General features: G+C 34.8%; 3 protein-coding genes across 5 annotated transcripts in view; 2 read left to right on the top strand and 1 right to left on the bottom strand.

Moving 5' to 3' along the window:
• The window catches only part of LOC125779053 (kelch-like protein 5), a 293,968-nt gene extending 279,683 nt beyond the window's left edge, over positions 1 to 14,285 (top strand). Inside the window, exons 1-8 of one of the 2 annotated variants that reach the window (XM_049459471.1) lie at positions 9,635 to 11,312; positions 11,436 to 11,609; positions 11,677 to 12,034; positions 12,111 to 12,482; positions 12,556 to 12,860; positions 13,218 to 13,422; positions 13,836 to 13,919; positions 13,990 to 14,285. In XM_049459471.1, the coding sequence (XP_049315428.1) occupies positions 11,458 to 11,609; positions 11,677 to 12,034; positions 12,111 to 12,482; positions 12,556 to 12,860; positions 13,218 to 13,422; positions 13,836 to 13,919; positions 13,990 to 14,202 (1,689 nt within the window). In that variant the 5' untranslated portion in view covers positions 9,635 to 11,312; positions 11,436 to 11,457 and the 3' untranslated portion in view covers positions 14,203 to 14,285. Of the gene's footprint in view, positions 1 to 9,634; positions 11,313 to 11,435; positions 11,610 to 11,676; positions 12,035 to 12,110; positions 12,483 to 12,555; positions 12,861 to 13,217; positions 13,423 to 13,835; positions 13,920 to 13,989 lie in introns of those variants that run through there. The other variant, XM_049459470.1, reaches the window with a different exon arrangement.
• The window catches only part of LOC125779050 (kelch-like protein 17), a 398,740-nt gene that overhangs the window by 216,771 nt on the left and 165,622 nt on the right, over positions 1 to 16,347 (bottom strand). The gene's annotated exons all lie outside the window — the stretch shown is intronic.
• LOC105227427 (odorant receptor 63a) overlaps positions 1 to 16,347 on the top strand; it is a 162,846-nt gene that overhangs the window by 35,455 nt on the left and 111,044 nt on the right. The window lies entirely within an intron of this gene.

Raw genomic sequence — 16,347 nt, 5'->3', positions numbered from 1 at the left:
ACTATAATTTTACTTTACTTTTAATATACACAAGTAAATGCATACATATGTATGTATACTATTTCATTTTTTCCTTTTTAAACTCAGATCAAACACTATGCAAGCACTACGTATGAAAGTTTTATTTGCTCAATTTCCCTATCAACAAATTGAAAAGAACTAACAACAAACAACACTTCAACAATACAATATAAACAATAATACTCGTACAAACATTGGAAATTTGTTATTATGTGATCTGAAATGCTGACTGGCACTTTGCGTCGGACCAGCGGACCAGCTTGATATTTCTGTATACAAACATATGAACATACATACATATAATTTAAGCGCCTATAGAAGTCTTCTTTTCCGTTGTATTTATATAAAAAATGCGTAAATTAATATGGTGTTCACCTCTTTATTGAATAGTGTTCAGAAACAATAGCAATAGAAATTCAGCTTTACGATCTTTCACTTATATTACACTGGATATATTTTTAAATATTAAGTACATATGTATGTATACGTCTCACAACACAACTTTTTAAACAGAACTTAATTAATGAACTTAATAACTTAGCGACTCACGCTTTAATGAAGCTGAAGCATTTTTCTACAGTCTACACCAGCGATCGTTTCGTCATTGCTCTCTTGAGTCACTCAAATACAACAAAATCAGCGTTTTTTGAGGACAATACACAAAATGATCACAGCCGGCAAGCTGAGTAGCGGAAGGTTATCTATGGCGGCGGCGCCGTCTGGATAGCGGTGGTTGGCATGAAAATTACGGTGCCCTGAGTTATTGTGCGATTCGTAGATATGCACATACATACACTCCCCGTCAATAGGCTAAACTCAACCGTACTTGAATTAATATTAAGCTAATGACTTTTGTTTTGAATTCAATTAAATAAAAGTTGATAAGCATAGACCTGGGTTAAACACTAATACTTCAAGGATAATTTTCAAAAGATTTACTTATAAATTTAACAAAAATGTGTGTTTTGCAAACATTGTCAAAAAAAGTACATTCTCAGACTAAAAGTTTTCATTTTAGCCCTGTCACTAGAATAAATATACTTAAGGTGACTTATTTGTTAGAAGAAAGGTAGTTTTATTTTAATTATTTTGATATTTATTCTCAAAGGTACCCAATCTTAGTTGCCGACCAACTTTCACTGGTAGGAATTTAATAAAAATGTGAAATTCTGTTTGAGACCTTTCGTCACTCTCTAAAGTTTTTCCAATATGCCTCTGGCTCTTTTAATTATCTATCAAGTTCAGTTATGGAGCTGTGCTTAATTTGTTTGGTGAGATTTCGATGCAATAGGTTAATTGAGTGAAAGAAGTCTGCTTTTTGGCTTTCCTACATACATATGTATGTATACGCTACTCTCTTCCCATTTTGGCGTGAAATGTCTTTAAAATCGCGCCGAAACATACGGAAGCAGGTTTAAAAAGTGGACCGTAATGAAAAGGGTTATATCATCGTACCTTAATAATTAAAAAAACTATTAGTCTTAGAAACAAAAATGTGGTGTGAATATTTCGCTTATATAGTCAGCTCGCTGTTATGACATTGAGTTCGTGTCGGGGTCGAGTGGAGTATTTCAGCTGCATTATAAACTGAACGATCGGAATCAAGTTCTTGTATGGAAAACTTTCACATTTGATAAGATATATTCACGAAATTTGGTATAGGTTATTGATCAAAATACTTAAAACGGCGTCAATCTTGTTTTCATCTTTTACTTTAAAAGCGATTCGCTAACATAGACGCTTCAAATATTGCCCAAAATGGATTGATTTCTTAATTTTCGATCGTTTGTTAGTCAAAATAATGTTTCTTTATTTCTTACAAAATAAGTTTCTAGAGTCTTTAAATGTGCGGTTACGTTTTCTCGAGTCAACTATTTATTTATTTTTATTTTTCCAACTTTGAAATAAAACTATATTTGAAGAAAAAAATGGTGCGGTTACCTTATGACTAGTAGTGTGCAAATGTATGTATGTACATATGTAGGTCGTGTATTTATTATTGCTCTGCTTCAGGGAGACCCAAAGTGCTAACACGATTGTTCAGTGTACAGTATCTTATAAAAGTATTTAAAATTTTTCAGGGCAAGGAGTTATAGTAGTTCACTCATACATATATACATATGTACATATGAATATCACTCAAACGCGCGAATGTCGGTAGAAGGCAATAGGAATCGTTTGTCAGTTACGTAATTTGTTATTAATATTCACTGAAATTATAAGACATAAAATCGATTTCCCACTCATCGCTGAACAGTTGTAGCGTACTCTGAGCATACTGCTTTGTGATTGGTGAACTGTCGCGCTCGCATGAAGTTCGTTACACATCTGGTGAACGATCTCTCACGTGTGTCATACATATGTGAAAGCAGCGAAGTTCGCTTCATTGGAGAGTCCAAGGCGTGGATAAAAATGCTTAAGTCGAAATTTAATTGTCTTCGGCATACATTTCGGCATTTTGTGCCATTTCGGAAACTATGATGTTGTTAGTTTTTTATTGATTTTGTTATCACATGGCTTAGTAGCGAAATTATTTTGACCACAGTTTTGTGATTTTAATGCAGCAGTAGCTACTACCCCTATAATTTTGACAAATGAGCACTTTTGTCTTAAAGAAAAAATATTAATAAAAATAAAAATACATTTTCTAAAATTTTCTATTTTTGATAAAGTTTTAAGAGTATGGCAGTTTTTAAGAGTTCTTTTATGCCAAAGTGGCCAGACTATATGTACATATGTCAGCTACAGTATACAATACTTAAATATGTACCTACTGTAGAGCCGTCTTTTCAAGTAAATACCTTCCTACTTATTTAGGGTATCTTGCAAACAACTTAGTAACAGAATTTTTGACAGTTTAACATCGTTTGATGCGGCTGAGTTAACACCTTTCTTCAAAATGGTCTTACTTCTTCATGTCTTACCTAATTTACTGCAGAACCTATTCCGGTTGTGAAATGTACATAGTAATTTCCATTGTCGCCTGCATCGGATTCGCAAAATCACCAATTCAATTCTACTCGTGAATTTTAGCCTTACGAACTGAACATTTAATGAAAAAATTTGATAACGGGACTCAAGTTTATTTAAATAATTAATACCAAAGTATTTCTTCGAAGACCGTAGAGCTATAACTGGAAATATACATAAGTATCTCCAAACACCTTGTGATGGAATCTTTCGACAGCTTCTAACAAGACCGGCGACGGTTAAATTCGAACGGCAAATCAGATGTAATCTTTGGAATCCGGGGAATAAATACGTCTTCACCTTTAAATTTCCCGGTAAAAATCGTTGCTGCAATAACATTTCCCATTACTTTTTAACAGCTAATCTTTCACCATTACAAAGTCGTGGTTGACTTACATACTACATAGTACATATATTACGAAGTATAATAATTTTTACTCCGACCTTCAATTGAAGATTATGCAATGGTAATCCCGGCAAATCATGCGTATTCAGATATTCGAAAGAATAATTCACCACATCTTCTTCATTCGTCACAGTATCCAAAGATTTATACGAAACCACACCGCCAGATACATATGTATATTAAGTTGTATGGCTGTATTAAATTCGTTAACATCTTTATTTTTTGTTGCAAAAATTATTTAAACACTTTCGATAACAACGGAGAATATGGCATGATCTAACTATTGTCTGAATCAAATACTTGATTCCTTACTTTAATCACTGTTGATCTACCATTATCTTCAATTGATCGGCGACGATATAACGGATAACCGTCATTACCAGTAACAGTGTCCGAAATCAATGCGCTTGGATATCGTTTCGTACATTTCTCATCAACCATGGCGAATGAACATTCAACTCTCCACACGGGCCATGGATCATGTTTTTAGCAACGACATTAAACAATTCTGGATCTGTCGTTGCATCGGGAATTTCTGCCGAAATGTCAGCATCAACTTCATCCGATGTTATTTCATTCAGCAACCAAATCTAAATATGAACATGAGACAAATCGCGTTTCTGCCACTCCACAGCGTACATTCAACCAACGCACCTTACCAAAAACATGCATTTTTATGATGAAGTGATGAGTGTTTTACATATTTCTTTGAATATACAGTGGCTCAAAGCAATAATGGAACAGTAAAAAGACAAAAGTTTCAATCAGTATAATTGGTCATATATATTTAGTACAAATATTTTATATTTAATTTTAAAAATAACTAATAAAGAAATTTTTAAGTTTCAGATTTGTTATTTTTTAATTTATAACTTTTTCGTAAAAACATATAGTTCAACCCCAAAGTAATACTGGAACACTATACGGTAACTCTCTTATGCTTGCAGAAATCGCAACTAATTTCAAGTTCTTATTAGTTACTATAGAACAAGTAAGGGGAGTTCCAAAATTTCGGTATTCAGGTTAGACTAGTTCTGTATTTAAATGCTGTAAATAAGATGCCTTCACAGGGTAAACAAATTACAGTTGAAAAGCGGGAAACTGTCATTTGGTTGTCAAAATCAGAGAAATCTATTCGTGCTACAAGTGAAATTGTGAATGGAGCTTCGAAAACAGTATTTATTATGGGCGATGAGCGTTGGCTTTTAGCACAAATAAGGAAAGATCCTCATACAAGTGTTCCAAAATTAGCTTTCTTAGCGGAGAAGTTTTTAGGGAAAAATCGGATCCAGAAACTGTGCGGAGTGTGCTGCGAAAAAATAATTTTAATGGAAGACTCGGGAGGAAAAAACCTTTTATAAGCAAGATCAGCAAACAAAGACGGATCAACTTTACCAAAAAGCATATTCTTAAAGATATTTTCTTCTAAAAAAATGTTTTATACACGGACGAAAGTAAATCCAACATATTTCGGTCAGATGCCCAGTCATATGTTTGGAGAAAGCCTAACACAGAGCTTAAACAAATTAACCTACGGACAACTGTGAAGCATGGCATGGGATCGGTAATCGCATGGGGCACGATATCTGCTAGTGGAGCAGGAATAATGCATATAATAGAAGGGAATATTAATAAGATGGCTTATTTGAACATTTTGAAAGCAAATGCGAAGGAAAGTGCTCGAAAATTGGACATAGAAAAAGATTTTATATTTCACCAGGATAATGAACTAAAGCACAAGGCTTTCATTGTGCGAAGCTGGCTGTTGTACAATTGCCCTCACGTGCTTGAAACTCCGCCACAATCCTCCGATTTGAATGTAATTGAGCATGTGGAGTGTTATTTGGAGCAGAAATTAAATAGTCGCCACATTAGGAAGAGACCGGAGTTAATAGCAACCTTGAGGCAGAGGAGTGAAACTATATATATCTCACCTTCCTTCCTTCTGCCGTAAATTGGTGGAATCTATGCCAACTCGCTTGAAGGCTGTTTTACAACAAAAACGACTGCCCACTAAATATTAAAAAGTTTATATTTAACTTTTTACTTAATTTATTTGTACTTATTCAAAAGTGGTCCATTATTACTTTGAGCCTGAATGCTGTGTATCTGTTATTATAGTTATATTTTTCGTGGTAAATATGAAATGTTTTAAAGTTTCTTGTGTTGATATATATGAACATTAAACACAAAACAAAACAAAAACCAAAAAAATTCTTGTCTTCCAATATACATTTTTTGTATTTAAGTTAAAAGTATTTTATTCATACTGTTGTTATAACTCTGAGCCACTGTACATGCTGTTGGATCGTGACGATCTGTTGGCGATTGCTCATTAAATAAGAGGTCTCTAATTTCAGCCCATTGTGGATTGCACGTTAAATTAATAAACAAATCAGGTCGTCCGTAATGTATGTATTCCTTGGTATGTAATTTTTGCTGATTAAGCCGAATAAAATTCAATCCCTCAGTTTCAATCTTTGCATACATACATACATATGTACATACTTGTATCTACAGCATACTGATGGAAAAATCGTCGACAGTGCAAAATATGAGTAATCTCATTTTGGCGGATCATCACAAGATATGAATAATAATTCATTGCGCTGACCTTTTTATTTGTTTCAGATCCCACAATGGAACAATCCAACCAAATTTAAAATAAAATATTTTCCATTAGATTTGATGTGGTTTTCACTCACCATTATATGGATTTATTATTTTGACATTAAAATGATACATATCTTATCGTTGCCAAAATATAATCGGATATTGTAAAGCATCATAGCAACGATGCGTTTCAGAAAAACTTTGTAAATTCGAATTCCTATGATGCAACACAATATCACGCGACTGAAACTCATCTCCGACAATAACAATGGCAACTTCATCAATCGTAGTAGCATTAAATCTCCTTGCGTGCTCCCCAACAGGCGTTGTATCAGTTCGAATGACAATTTTGTAATCATCCGACGGGATACGATCATGGGCTGTTTGAAAAAATTCTTCTGTTGTTCTCTGGTTTTACTGAAAAGGCTATTTTTGGAAGGAATGTGTAATAGTATTTTGATCCAACTGTACAATTACAATAGGTGGCATAAATATTGTCCATATCAATTCGTCATCTGTAGCTTTATTCAAATGGTTCTCAGCCGTATGACTAGGAGCAATATCCAACATAAGCGAGACTTTCTTTAATAAGTTGTGTTTGAATCTCAATAAACAACTAAAGATTTCGTTATATTCACATACTTGTATTGGCTAGATGAGTTAACGCTCCCTCCTTCATGTACGTTACTGGACGACAACACACCACATTATCGCTATCCACACATGAAGACATCACACAGGAAGACACCACTCACGAGAACACCACACACCAATACACATAAAACTGCATCCACAACCCATCAGCCAATACACCATTCAACCAGGCATATTCACCACCCAGCAGACCTTAAAAGGATCAACTCGATCGAAAAACGACATTTTTTTCGATTCCTGTTCGTACCACGACAATGTTCTCCAGCGATTCGTAGCAGCAGAGTTTTGTCCGTCAAGTGAAATGAAACAAGTGAAAAGAATTGCCGAAAACTTGAAATAAAATTAAAGATTTTTGAAAAGTGAAATTATAATTGGGATCTGAAAATCAAATTTTTAAAAGATAAAAATAAAGAGTGAAAATTTAATTGTGGAATATAAATGATGAGTATACATACACTTATGTATGAATGGTCCTCCGAGTTATAGTGACAGGCACAACGTATTTTTAAGAACCCAAAAAAACAAATAAATTGTGATGTCAACAATGCACAAACATATGTATGTGTATAACAACATATTCTATAAAAAACAGGTAGGGAAGGGCAAAGTTCGGTTGCAACCGAATATTTTATAGTCTTGCAACTTGCAAGAATCAAGGCCAGGGAAATACTTTAAAGTGTAAAACCAATCATATAGAGTAAAACCGGCTGGATGTTCGAAAATCCTGCTATTAGTTATATAGTTTCTGGGCCAAGTTTTCGCTCAAATTTCTCTATTTTAGGCACAAAGATACACTGTTATGTATAAAACACGCTCTCTTATTTTCATTAGAATAACTCACATATGTATAAATAAGTGCTCTTTTGTCAAAATTATAGTGGGTTATAATCGCGAAATTGTGGTCAAAATAATTTCGCTACGAATGTGACAACAACATCAATAAAGAACTAACAACAACATAAGTAGTTCTCGAAATGTGACAAAATGCTACGGCATACAATTAAATTTCTACTGAAGCATTTTTAGCCACGCCTTGAGCTCTTCAATGAAGCGAACTCCGCAGCCTTCACATATGAATGGCACACGTGAGAGATCGTTCAGTAGACGTGTAACGGATTTCATGTGAGCGCTACAGTTCACCAATCACAAAGCAGTATGCCTACAGTACGCTGCAACATGGTCAGAATTGAGTGAAAATTGAGTTTTATAGTTTATAATTTCAGTGAATTTTAATAAAAAATTACATAACTGATAAACGATTTCTATTGCCTTCTACCGCCATTTGCGCGTTTGAGTGATTTGCATATATAAATCAACTATTGTAACTCCTTGCTCATAAAAATTGTAAAAGCTTTTATAAGATACTAGGGGTATTCTCTTGCTCTTGCAAGATTGCAGATTGCAAAAATACTACACCAAAATATACAAGGGCACGAGAGCACCCATTGCAAAATCTAGTGATATATGAGCGACTGATTCAGTCAATTTATTGTAAATGACTATTGTGCATGGCTATTGTGAATTGGCGCACCTTCCGCATACATGTTTAACAAAAAAAACTGTAACAAAACTTTATAATTTAAATAGAAATTATAAAATCTAATTAAAATTTACCTTTCTCAACAATTTAACGACGTAATATGTCTTTATGTAAAATGGCAACTACAACAGGGTTGCAATTTTATTTTTGCGTGACATTGCACGCTAATATACACGGGTTTAGGTCTGACATATTTCACAGCCCTTGCAAATATTTTTCTGCGTGTGTTTGTTGTTGTGCCGTTGTAAATCTGCAATGCTTGCACCGTGCACCGGGTTTTGCAAGAGCAAGAGAATACCCCTACTGTACACCGAACAATCAGGCTAGCACGTTGGGCCTCCCTGCAGCAAAGCAATAGTAAATACACGACCTACATATAGTACATTAGTACACTACTAGTCATAAGTTAACCGACCAATGTTTTCTTCAATAAACTGTTCTCATTTCAACCACGCCAGTCTTAGTTAGGCAAAATAGTTTTCTTTAAAAGTTCGAAAAATAAAAATAAATAAATAGTTGACTCGAAAAAACATAACTGCGCATTTGAAGACTTCAGAAGCTTCGATGTAATCTTGTAGACTTTCGGTTGGTCATTGAATTAAACTCACTTCACGTTTTTTGTATGCTGTAAGAAATAAATAAAAATTATTTTGGTTTACAAACGATCGAAAATTAAGAAATCAATCGATTTTGAGCAATACTTGGGTACTAAGACAAAATAAACTCTAGCCTTTCAACAGTTCAGCGAACAACTAAAAATGTAACACACCTTATGAGAATAAGTATCAAAACAATTTAAAAGAAACTTCTAAAAAATAAGTTAAGTGTGTTTATTCTAGTGACAAGTCTAAAATGAACTCTGTTAATCTGAGAATGGACTTTTTTTTGACAATGTTTGCAAACACTCATTTTTGTTAAATTTATATGTAAATCTTTTGAAAATTATCCTCGAAGTATTAGTGTTTAACCCAGGCCTATGCTTATCAACTTTTATTCAATTGAACGGGAGCGTCTAACCTATTGACAGAGAGTGTATATACATATCTACCAATCGCGCAATAACTCAAGGCACCGTTACATTCGTGGGAGCCACCGCTTGCCAGACGGCGCCAGCGCAACTCCGCTTGCGGGCTGTGATCGTTCTGCTTATTGTGATTGAAAAGTGCTGAGTTTGTTGCATTGACGGGAACTAAAGTGACTCAAGAGAGTAACAGCGTGACGATCGCTGGCGTAAAAAATATTTTAGCTTCATTAAGCTGTGAGTCCCCAAGCAAATCAGTTCAGTTTTCTTTAACCAATTGTGTTTTGCCAAGTGTCAAGTTAGTCCTGATATATTGTATGTAAGATAAGTGTTTAAATATTAGAAAGCAGAAGTTGTATTGTTGTTGTTTCTACACTTTATTGTAATAACGGGGTAAGTATCAAATTAATTTACGCGTTTCTAGTAAAGTACAACGTGCCAGTCAGCATTTTAGATCAATTAACAACAACAAATTTCCAATGTTTATAATATTTTTTTGCAGAACTTTAGCCGGCGAAGTGATTTCTGTTGTTAGTTATGCTGATGGGGCAATTGAGCGAAAAAAAACTTTCAAGCCACCTAAGTAGTGCTGTCATAGTGCTGTTAAATATTGCATGTACAGTAATAATAAGGGAAATTTGTGGTTTAGGTCCCTCAAACATTTGCTTTAACGCGAATATTGCAATGAGCGGAAAGTGAATTTTTTCAGAAGTTTATGTACAGTGGCTCAAAGCCAAAGTGATGAAATCATATAGAAGTGTACTAAAGAAAACATTATGATAGCTAATTTCATTTTCTAAAAATTAGAAACGGCACTTAACACATTTATTTTCTGCTTTAAAAAAATTAGATTTTGTAGTTATTTTATTTAATCAATAACAAAAGCAATTGTAGTTCAATTCAAATGCACCTCACAGCGAAAATAATGCAGTAACAAACCCAAAAACACTCTTTTGATGGACATAAGCAAAATTTTAGTTCGAGTAAAACCTTGTGAGATACTCCTTACTATCTATAACTGCTTTCATACGTTTTGGCTTGATTTCCAGCGATTTCTTTTTTTTTAGCTGGGAGCAATTTGGTTTCATTCTGTTTGCAAAGCGTTTTTCAAGCGGCTTTATTTCGAATCTATCAATCAAAACTGACCACAGATTCTCAATCGCATTAAAGTGTAGAGATAGTGTTGGTGTTTGTACTACTTATGTGCGGACAGTCTCAAATAAGCCAATTTTTCACAACTTATTTGTGTTTCGGATCATTATACGAGTATATTATATCAAATATTTAATTTCGCGCCACTTTGTATTTCAATATCAAAATGCTCAGAAACTCACTCTTGATCATAATATATTCTATCGATAAATTCCATATTCCCGACTGCAGAAGATGACATGCATCCCCAGACCATTACATGTCCTCTACCATGTTTACGTTGCCGATTTCTTTTTTATTCGGTATACGAATATGTTTTAATAAATAATTTTAGCGTTTTTTTTTTTTTTTTTAATTTTACAAGCTTTAACATACTGATTAGATAAATCAATAAATTAAAAACATTTTTTTATTTCGCAATCAAGAACTTTTATTAAGCGCTTCCTCATTGCGTTGCTGCATTTTTTTTAGTTGTGAGACACTATAGATGTAGTTGTTAGCTGTAATTCCAGTGAATATTGAGATAAATCCGGATTTTATCAGAAAAACCGATTATTTTGAAAACTGCTTCGCACTCTCACACCTTGGCCGGGGTGTTCATAATTCATTCGCGCCCTTTTCGGCTTGTCTAAGAACTATGAACATCCCGGTGTAGAATGGGCCAGGATTATTAGAAAAGGAATTCTATGCGAAAAACTAATAAAGAATGATTTTGGTGTAGATTGGAGAAAGAGCAATTTCAAGTATGGCACTTTTACAGAGGTCTCATAGCGCGTAACTAAATACAAGAGCGATCTTAAAGTTACTAAGACAACTTTTTGTTTACTCTTAGAGGTTCAGGAATGTTCGATTGAAAGCTGCGATAACTACAAATAAAGAATTTCAGTTAGTTTATTACCAGGCACAGACTTCAACCCCCCACCAAAGTTGCCAAGGTAAGATCACAGTCACTGATTGGACGCAGATTTGGTGTACACCAGAAAACTTGGAAGGAAACTTCCAGGTGCTTTTACTTATTTGAAATAGTTTAATCGATATTGTATTTTTTTTAATTACAGAAGGAAAGTTAAGTAACTAGAAATGGCCACGAGTTCTTCCCAAACACTTGCTCTTCAGAGAAATTCCTGGGAGCAGAACCGTTTCATGGAGAAATTAATGACGAAAATATTTAACTTCTACGACGAGCAGACTTTGATCGATGTGACTTTTAAAGTTTCAAATCCAACGGCTCTGTAAGTATTACTTTGTCCCCAGCTTACATAAAATTATGCAGATTAATATTTATAATCTTTTTTTCAGTGTACCCGCGCATCGTTTGATACTCGCAGCAGCAAGTCCTTACTTCGAGAACCTTTTTAATGGCAATCAAGGCACTAATCCAGTCATCGAGATAAATGATATCGACAGCGATACTTTTGAGCGTCTAATAACCTTTTGTTACACCGGACAGGCCCTCATTACCGTTAACACTGTCGCTGCCATGCTAAATGCCGCAATCGTTTTGAAATTGGATGATGCCATAACCAGTAGTGTGGACTACCTCATGACTCATATCAATGAATACACTTTACAGGGTGCTTATACGCTGGAGCGTGAAACGCAATGTGAAGTTCTTAGGCAGAAAATCATCGAGTACGAGACACAGAATTTCATGGAGGTGAGTCTAAATATACACGTAATGTCTCACAATAACGGTTCTTGTGAAATTTAATTTTGGTTTCTCATAATACTAGATTAGCCGAAGCGATGAGTTTTTGAATTTTGATGTAGAAAAATTGCAACGTATTCTAGTATCTGACAATTTGAATATAACCCGTGAGGAAGACGCCTACGATGCCATACAACGCTGGTACAATCACGATGTTCCTGCGCGTCAAGAGCAACTGCCACTTTTAATAGCTTGTCTTCGTCTTACCCTATCCAATGTAAATTTTCTGATGACACAAATTCTGCCGTTACCTGGATGTGAGCTACTGGCCCTCAGAGCGTTATCGTGGATCAGAGAGCCTACAGCACGGCCAATAATAAATATGCGATTTACAGAACCACGTGGGATCAGTACTACAAATTGTGGTGACAAAACAATTCTTGCCGTTTGCTCAGAGGTAAACACACACTGTGGCTTATATTTAAAACTGATAATCATTCATTAATGTACTTACAATATTTTTGGAACAGCTGACTCCCAAGCTGCTGCGATATTACAAAACTGAGAATAAGTGGCAGGAATATGAGAGTATAAAATTCGATTACCAATGTTATGGAACTATTTTAAAGGATGATAATTTATTATTTATTGGCGGTTTTAACATTGGTTGCATATCATATAACATCGTCCGTTGCTGGAACATACGAAATAAGACATGGTATAATTTGCAAGACATGGTCCAAGCAAGAAGGAATCACTGCGTTGTCGAATTAAATGGTAAAATCTACGCGATTGGTGGTTATGATGGTAAAAATGTTCTGTCGTCGGTGGAAAGGTGAATACATATACTATAAATCTGTAACGATTTCATAACGATGGCGATTGTGAGCTTTAACAATGTCAGGTTAACTTAAAGCTTAACAGTGAAAGAACTTTAGACTAGATGTGTTAGGGTAGTATGGATAATAAACAAAATAAGGTACTTCGGTCTGAAAGAAGGCGGAAATTCAGTGAAATGTTATGATCTGATTCAATCTGACTTTAGAAAACTCTAACACTTTGACATGGTCAACGATTAATTTAGAATAATTTTAATTGTTTATTAGCAGACTAGGCAACGTGGCGAAATGCCACTTTTGACGCTTCACTTTATAGATATGTATTCTTTTTTATTGCTTTTGTTTGTTTTCAGATATACGATCTCCGTTGGTTGGAAGTTCGTCAACAGTTTAATTGTTGGACGATTTGACGCAGGTGCAGTTACCTTTAATGGTAAAATTTTCATAATGGGCGGTAATAATGGCAGTGGGGATTTAAAATCCGTCGAATGCTACAATCCGGATTCGAATACTTGGACTTCTTGCGCGGATATGAAAATATGTCACAGTTCACCTGGTGTAAGTTAGATTAAAATATAATTATTAATATTAGTAGAACGTTCATCAAGACATGATTTGGTAGAATGAGAAAGAGTGGAAGGACGGTATATGACTTTCCTTAAGTGTTTAAAAATTAGCATACCCCTCCTTGGATTTATTTTTCTAAAGACGGATGTACGTAAGCGGAATTCGTATTCCGTCTAGATTTTTCAGGTTTATTTGTGAAATACATACTGGCGCTATAATAAAAGATTCCATTTGATTTCACCGTTGCAAGCCTTCCCTAAAATTTTCAAAACCAGCAAAAGTAACTTCGCTTCAATAAAAATTACCGAAATTGTCTAATAGAAAATAGTCACTGATGTATTTAGTCACCTTCTTAACTCTATTAAAATTAAATAAAACGTTTATTGATACTTTTTATATTACAGGTAACTGCACATAAAGGTCACATTTATGTTTTAAGCCGTAGCGGTGCTGAACGTTACGATCCTCAGCAAGACACGTGGTCACAGGTACATATATTGAATTGATTTTCGCCAATCGCTTGATGACAAATTGAATATTCTTGAAAACATTTCGCAGATTTGCTATTTGGAAGTTGGCTATGGTTTGATGACTTGCGTATCGCTAGACAATAAACTATGGGCCATTGGTGGCTGGTCTAAATCTGCTGACAAGCCATCTGTATCAGTCCTTGATGAAGAAAATTCCTGTTGGGTAGAAAGGTGCTCATTACCCAGACGTAATGTGTGTAACTGTTTTGTTGTGCCTGAATCCATGCTGTCGTCGATGTGAATAAATTATTTAATTATAGTTCCGTTTTTCGATTAAACAAATTCTTTTAAAATAAATTATCTTTTAAAAATAATATGAAACTTCACTACTGTCATACAAAAATAATTATTTTAGAAGCAGGGGGTGGTGCTAAACGCACTTAAACTGTAAGTTAGGAATCCGTAATATGAGTCCAATTCTTACATCGGTAGAATCCACAAGTTTGACGACTCTTCTCTTCTTTACTGGCGGTTATAGCCGAGTTAACAACCGCGCTCCAGTCGTTTCTTCTTTTCGCTACGTGGCGCCAATTGGATATTCTAAGCAAAGCTAGGTCCTTTTCCACTTGGTCTTTCCAACGGAGTGGAGGTCTTCCTCTTCCTCTGCTTCCGCCGGCGGTTACTGCGTCGAATACTTTCAGAGCTGGAGTGTTTTCGTCCATCCAGACAACATGACCTAGCCAGCGTATCCGCTGTCTTTTAATTCGCTGAACTATGTCAATATCGTCGTATATCTCGTACAGCTCATCGTTCCATCGAATGCGATATTCGCCGTGGCCAACGCGCAAAGGACCATAAATCTTTCGCAGAACTTTTCTCTCGAAAACTCGCAACGTCGACTCATCGGTTGTTGTCAACTGACAACTCTCTTAAGAGTTGTGGATACAAAATTTAAGAGTGCTCTTATATAAGTCTGGTTTCAAATAAATAAAGAGAAAGTAAATCATGTTTTCAATTACTATTGTCTTTTATTTGTTCACATTTTGTTTTTTTTGTATTTCGATTGTTTTATTTCTAATTATTTATGTCTTTTTTCTTGAGTCTAATTATTGAATCGGTTGCGAACGAAAAACTTGACAATTCGATCGAAAATTATTACATTGAAATCATTGAAACCGTATCGAAAATTAAGTTTTCGATGCAGTTGAACTTACTTGCCGACTCGATAGAATACATTGCGTGGCTAACAGATGTCGCTAATTTCAAAATCATTGTAACTGCTAAATTGAAATTATTTGTAGAAATCTATCCATTGATCAGTGAACTGCGTAAATTGGCAAAAATGGAGCATTTGTAAGTATTTATGTAAAAAAGCACCTGAGAACGCATTAAATTATGTTTTAAATGTATAATTTAGAGAGAAGCAACCAAAACACACCAACAAAAGTCAACCATCAAATTCAAATCACTCATATCCCATTTGTGAGAATCATGACTACTGCTGGGATACTTAGCACAAACGTACTGTATTTGAATCTTGTGATCGCACCCCTACATACGAAATACATATATGTATATATAGAATACTGAGTGAAAAGTTAATTTTGAAAACGCCTAACCACCATAACATTCAGACTTGAGAATTCTTTGCGGTTAAAATACAGATGTTTATCTCTTGACGGTGCCATTATCTTTACGTGAGTTCCATCAACTGGCATTGCCACACCAGGAATTTTTGATTTTCCAAAAAAATATGTGTTTTCTTCTAATTCCTCGCTGGCGGTCAAATCAATGGAAATCCATCTTGAACATAGCCTCAACAATGTTGAGTACTTCATTTAATACAACACCAAATGTCGATTGGGCCATATTTATATTGAAGTCCTTTCCAATACAATGTTGATAACTGCCTGTGGCTAAGAAACGAAGACATGCAGCAAGTTTTATTTTTAGATAAAGAGAACCTTGTCTTGTCATTTCCAAATTAATTTTCGCATTCCCCAACTTTTTCTTGTTCCCTAAACTGAAGAGGCTCATGAAAGGACGGTTACGCTTCTCTTGACGAGATAAAGACGGCATCGAAGGAGGAGCTGAAGAAGATAAAAAAAATGATTTTTTTAAGTGCTTCGAAGATTGGAAAACCCGTTGGCACAAGTGTATAATATCTTATGGGGATTACTTTGAAGTGGACAAAATAGATATTCATGAATAAACAAATAATTTTTGAAAAAACACAAAATTCGCAATTCTTTTTGTACACACCTCGTACATACGTACATACATATTTAAATAAAATGTTTTTTTTTGGCTTAAATAGTTCAACTCACTGAAACTCACTCCAACATGTCTTTTGAAATATTCCTCAAATTTCTGCGCTCACGACGACTGTCACTTAAATATAAGGCAATTGTGTCTATTTTAAATATTTGTAAAAACGAACCAAAAA

This window comes from Bactrocera dorsalis, chromosome 5, assembly GCF_023373825.1.
Source record: "Bactrocera dorsalis isolate Fly_Bdor chromosome 5, ASM2337382v1, whole genome shotgun sequence".
Lineage (NCBI taxonomy): Eukaryota > Metazoa > Arthropoda > Insecta > Diptera > Tephritidae > Bactrocera > Bactrocera dorsalis.
Note: the sequence above shows the minus strand (reverse complement) of the source record. Positions and strands in the feature narration are given on the sequence as shown.